This window comes from Sus scrofa, chromosome 2 (assembly GCF_054392235.1).
Source record: "Sus scrofa isolate SSC_HxYL_T2T_F1_AM1 chromosome 2, Sscrofa_HxYL_maternal_Yorkshire_Landrace_v2.0, whole genome shotgun sequence".
NCBI lineage: Eukaryota > Metazoa > Chordata > Mammalia > Artiodactyla > Suidae > Sus > Sus scrofa.
Genome location: NC_139384.1, coordinates 65,870,502 through 65,876,875, shown reverse-complemented (window position 1 = coordinate 65,876,875; position 6,374 = coordinate 65,870,502). Strand labels below are relative to the sequence as shown.

Here is a 6,374-nt window from a genome sequence, read left to right as displayed (position 1 = left end):
TTGAAAAGATCAACAAAATTGATAAACACTTAGGCAGATTCTTCAGGAAAAAAAGAGAGAATACTCAAATCAATGAAATTAGAAATGAAAAAGAAGAAACAACAGACATCACAGAAATACAAAGGATTATAAGAGACTACTATTTGCAACTATATGCCCATAAAATGGAAAACCTAGAAGAAATGGACAAATTCTTAGAAAAGCACAATCCTCCAAGACTAAACCAAGATGAAATAGAAAAGATAAATGGACCCATCACAAGAACTGAAATTGAAACTGTGATTAAAAAACTTCCAACAAACAAAAGTCCAGGACCAGATGGCTTCACAGGTGAATTCTATCAAACATTTAGAGAAGAGCTAACACCTCTCCTTCTGAAACTATTGCAAAAAATTTCAGAGGAAGGGACACTCCCAAACTCATTCAATGAGGACACCATCACCTGGATACCAAAACCAGACAAAGATACCACAAAATGAGAAAACCATAGGCCAATTTAACTGATGAACATTGATGAAAAAACCCTCAACAAAACACTAGCAAACCACATCCAACAATCCATTAAAAGGATTGTACATCATGATCAATTGGGATTAATCCCAGGGATGCAAGTGTTCTTCAAGATCCACAAATCCATCAGTCTGATACACCACATTAACAAATTGAAGAATCAAAACCATATGATCCTCTCAAGAGACACACAAAAAGCCTTTGACAAAATCCGACACCAGTTTCCAACACCAACATAATAAAGGTCATGTATGACAAACCCAGAGCTAACATCATTCTCAGTGGTGAAAAGCTGAAAGAATTCCCGCTGAGATCAGGAACAAGACAAGGATGTCCGCTCTCACCACTACTATTCCACATAGCTGTGGAAGTCCTAGCCACGGCAATCAAAGAAGTAAAAGAGATAAAAGGAATCCAAATTGGAAAGGAAGAAGGAAAACTATAACTATTTGCAGATGACATGATACTATACCTAGAGAACCCTAAAGACTCTACCAGAAAATTGTTGGAGCTCATCCATGAATTTGGCAAAGTCTCAGGATACAAAATTAATACCCAGAAATCAACAGCATTTCTATACACTAACAATGAAAGATCAGAAAGAGAAATTATGGAAGCAATCCCATTTACCATCACATCCAAAAGAATAAAATACCTAGGAGTAAACCTACCTAAAGAGACAAAAGACCTGTACTCTGAAAACTATAAGACCCTGATGAAAGAAATCAAAGATGACACAAATAGATGGAAAGACATACCATGCTCTTGCATTGGAAGAGTCAATATTATCAAAATGGCTATACTACCCAAGGCAATCTACAGATTCAATGCAATCCCTATCACATTACCAAGGACATTTTTCACAGAACTTGAACAAAATATTTTAAAGTTTGTTTGGAAGTACAAAAGACCCAGAATATCCAAAGACATCCTGAGAAAGAAAAATGGAGCTGGAGGAATCAGGCTCCTGGACTTCAGACCATACTTCAAAGTAACAATCATTAAAACCATATGGTACTGGCACAAAGACAGAAATACGGATTCATGGAACAGGATAGAAAGCCCAGAATTAAACCCATGCACCTACAGCCAACTAATCTATGACAAAGGAGGCAAGGATGTACAGTGGAGAAAGAACAGCTTGTTCAATAAGTGGTGCTGGGAAAACTGGACAGCCACATGGAAAAGAATGAAATTAGAACACTCCCTAACACCATGCACAAAAATAAACTCCAAATGGATTAAAGACCTAGATGTAAGACCAGACACTATAAAACTCTTAGAGGAAAACATAGGCCAAACACTCTCTGACATAAACGACAGCAACATCTTCTCAGATATACATATCTTAGAGTATTGACAATAAAAACAAAAATAAACAAATGGGACCTAATCAAACTGAAAAGTTTCTGCACAGCAAAGGAAACCTAAACAAAATGAAAAGACAACCCACAGAATGGGAGAAAATCTTTGCAAGTCAATCAACTGACAAGGGATTTATCTCCAAAATTTATAAACATGTTCTACAGCCCATACCAAAAAAACATAAAACCCCATCAAAAAATGGGGAGATCTAAACAGACAGTTCTCCACAGAAGACATACAGATGGCCAAAAAACACATGATAAGTTGTTCAACATCACTCATTATTAGAGAAAGGCCAATCAAAACCAAGATGAGGTACCCACTTTACACCAGCCAGAATGTACAGCATCCAGAAGTCTACAAACAATAAGTGCTGGAGAGGCTGTGAAGGAAAAGGAACCCTATTACACTGTGGGTGAGATTGTAAATTGGTGCTACCACTGTGGAAAACAGTATGGAGATACCTCAGAAAACTAAAAATAGAACTACCATTTGATTGAGCAATCCCACTCCTGGGCATCTGTCCAGAGAAAACCATGACTTGCAAAGCCGCATGTACTCCGATGTTCATTGCAGCACCATGTGCAATAGCCAAGACATGGAAACAACCTAAATGTCCATGGACAGAGGAGTGGATCAAGAAGATGTGGTACATATACACAGTGGAATATTACTCAGTCATTAAAAGGAACAAAAATACTGGCATTTTTAGCAACATGGATGGACCTAGAAATTATCATGCTAAGTGAAGTCAGCCATACAATGAGACACCAACGTCAAATGCTTTCACTGACGTTTGGAATCTGAAAAAAGGTAAGAATGAACTTTGCAGAACAGATGCTGACTCACAGACATTGAAATGCTTATGGTCTCCAGAGGAGACAGTTCGGGGGGTGGGGGGATGTGCTTGGGTTGTGGGATGGAAATCCTGTGAAATTGGATTGTTATTATCATTATACAACTACAGATGTGATAAATTCATTTGAGTAATAAAAAAGGAATTTTCTCATCTCAAAAATGTCAATATTATTATCTTCACAACACTGTTTTTCATTTTAAATCAACAAGTCCAGGGAATGTCCTGTGAACTTGATTTATCTTTCAGGGTAGCATTGTTTTCATTTTTATAACCTCCAAAATTTAGCCTCATTTTAGGAATGAATAAATATATGCTTGTAAATATTAAAAAAGTAATCAAATATATTACAGGGTGAAACAAATCCTTGTATTTCCTGTAAACAGAAGATATAGAGTTGAATTGGAAAACATATTTTCAAAGTTATAGATGAATCTGTCTAGTTTGTTATTGATGAAATCTCTAATTTGCTGGAAGTCCAACTCAAAACTTTACTCTTTTTCTTTCTTTTTACAACTGCACCTGTGGCATATGGAAGTTCCCAGACTAGGGGTTGAGTCAGAGATGTAGCTGCAGGCCTATGCCATAACCACAGTAATCCAGATCTGAGCCACAACTGTGACCTAGGCTTTAGCTTGTGGCAACACCAGGTCCTTAACCCACTGAGAGAGGTGAGAGAATCAAACCCCCATCTTCATAGATACTATGTCAAGTTCTTAAACTGCTGAGCCACAATGGGAGCTCCCAAAGCTTTACTCTTGAGCTATTTGCATCTTTAGATTCCTCCTCCTGAAGGTGTATGAGCTTTTTTGTACTCAATACTTCTGACCAAATGTGTGAGATTTTAGCACACCAAAAACTGATACTCCAGCTCTCCGATCACCAATCAGTATCCTATAATTCAATTTAATTCTGACACCAATTACCTGTATTTAGCATCAGACTCCACAAAATTAAGAGAAAAGTCCTCCATGAGACCACCCCTCAGTTCAGAAGGCAGTTTTATATAAAGGACGGTTTCCCATGACCCCTTCTTCAGGTTCAGTAATTTGCTAGAATGAGTCCCATAACTCAGGGAAACATATTTACTGGTAATTATAAAGAATACAAATGAACAGCTATAAGAAGGGGTGCATGGGATGAGGTCTGGAACTGTCCTGAGCACAGGAGCTTCTGTCTGCTGAGTTTGGGGTACACTACCTTCTTGGCAGATAGACTCACTCATCAATCTGGAGCTCTTCAGACCCTGACGTTTAAGGTTTTTATGGAGGTCCATTGCATAGGCATATTAATTAAATCACTGGCCATTGGTGATTTAACTCAATTTCCAGCCACTCCCCCCACAACGGAGGTTGGGGGGGGGTGCTGAAAGTTCCAAACATCTAATCATATCCTTGATTCCTCTGGTATTCAGACCCCATCTTGAAGCTGTCTAGGGACCCTACCTTGAGTCACCTCATTGATGTAAACTCAGTTATGTTTAGTGGGCTTGCTATGAATAAAAAAATAGTCTTTAACTCATAGCACTCTGAAAATTGCAAGGGTCCTCACATTTCCTTGCCAGGACCAGGAGCAAAGAACAAATGTATATATTTTTTATTACATCACAAAGGATTATAGGCAAAATGGCAAATATGTCTATGGGTACATAGACTAGACTTATATCTCAGCTTAAATTTTTAATATCTTTGTAATTCCCTAATCTTTATGAAGTCAATAATATCTACCTCACTGAGTCATTACAAATATTGGAAAAAAAACATAAAGGACTTCACATACATTAGGCATGCTCAATGGCAGATACAGCTATAAAATATTAACAATATAACATAACAATTAACCTATGTATGATAATTTTTATCATAACTAGCAGAATATGTATGCTAGTTATGATATTGTTAATTATATCAGTTAATAATATCATAACTAGCATACATATTACAATATAAAAATGTACAAACAGTTAACAACACAATATGATTATTAACAAAAAGTAAAAACAGAAAATACTTTCTCTTTGCCTTGGCCTTAAATGAGTACATCTATTTTAGTTTTTCACTTACTTTGAACTCAATAAATATTGTACAGAAATGACATCACAATATCCTGTCCCTCCAAATTAATTTTGATATCTTTAAACCTGCTTCCTCCTCACAATTGATGAGTTTGTAAATACACCCTTATGTCCCTCCAAAACCACAGTGGTTCTCTACAATGTGCCTAAAGGCTTTCTTCACATCCTTGTTCCTCAGTGTGTAAATAAGGGGGTTCAGCATTGGGGTGATGACAGTGTAGAAGAGGGCAATGAACTTGCCTTGCTCATGAGAGCTACTCTTGGCTGGCTGGAGATACATGAAAATTATGCTTCCATAAAAAAAAGTCACCACTGCCACATGGGAAGAGCAAGTGTTGAATGCCTTTCTCCACCCATCTGCTGACCTGATCTTCAACACAGCCCAGGCAATATGGCTATATGAGACCAGAATGAGGCCCAGAGGTAAGACAACAAAGATAAAGCTGGCCACATACATCTCCACTTCATTGAAGCTGGTGTCCACACAAGCCAGTTGCATAATGAGAGGCATCTCACAGAAGAAGTGGTCAATGCAATTATTTCCACACAGAGGCAGCAGCATAGTGAGTGTGGAACCTACCATGCTGGTGGTCAGACCCCCAAGCCATGAGGCAAAGGCCAGGCTGAGGCAAAGGTGTGGATGCATGATGACATTATAGTGGAGTGGCCTGCAGATGGCAGCATAGCGATCGTAGGCCATAACTGCCAAGAGGATACATTCAGTCGCTCCCAACCAGTGGGAGATATAGAACTGGACCACACACCCTCCATAGCTGATGGTTTTCTGTGGTCCCCAGAGATTAACCAGGAGTTGTGGCACAATGCTTGTGGTGAAGCTAATGTCCAGGAAGGAAAGGTTGACAAGAAAGAAGTACATAGGAGTGTGGAGGTGCACGTCCATGCAGGAAACAAGAATGATGATTCCATTGCCCAAGATACACACCACATAAATCCCCAAGACAATAATAAAAAGGATAGGTTCTAGAGAGGGTCGTTCAGAGAAGCCCAGGAGTACAAAGATTTCTGGAGAACTTTCATTGGATATTTCCATCATCACATACAGCTAGCAGTAAGGCAAGCAGATCACCTGTAGGGGAGTAGGGGGTACAGGATATGAGGCATGAAGTTAGCAAACTTGAAATGTAAATTTATATCCTTTGTCTTGAAAGCATCCATCCAAATGCTCCATGGATGATGCTGTATCACCTTGCTGATGGCCAGTTTGAACTGAGTGCTAGAAGATGTGGAAATATGGACAGCCTGGGGGAAAATGAACATTAGTGCAACATTCTTAGCACTGATTTGTTGTTGAAATATTACTTATAGTAAGAAAATATGAAATAAACATAAATTTTTAATGATGAGGTTTTGATTGGGTAGAGGATAGCATTTCATGTGATGAAACACTGCACAAGCATTAAGACCAAGTCTATGCTACTTCCCCTATTAACTACACAGTAAATGTCCATATGGAGTCCATCTTGACATTTCTCTTTCCCTCAAATCCCACAGTCATTGGTAAATTTTTGCTTTGTTATTCAATAATTCCAGGTTGTCATCACTTGTCAC

At 38.4% G+C, this 6,374-nt stretch overlaps 1 protein-coding gene across 1 annotated transcript; it reads right to left on the bottom strand.

Moving 5' to 3' along the window:
- Positions 1–4,911: 4,911 nt before the first annotated feature.
- OR2C3 (olfactory receptor family 2 subfamily C member 3) lies at positions 4,912–5,859 on the bottom strand. The gene has a single exon (XM_003480745.1). It carries the CDS (start codon positions 5,857–5,859, stop codon positions 4,912–4,914), a length of 948 nt encoding a protein of 315 aa, XP_003480793.1.
- Positions 5,860–6,374: the final 515 nt, after the last annotated feature.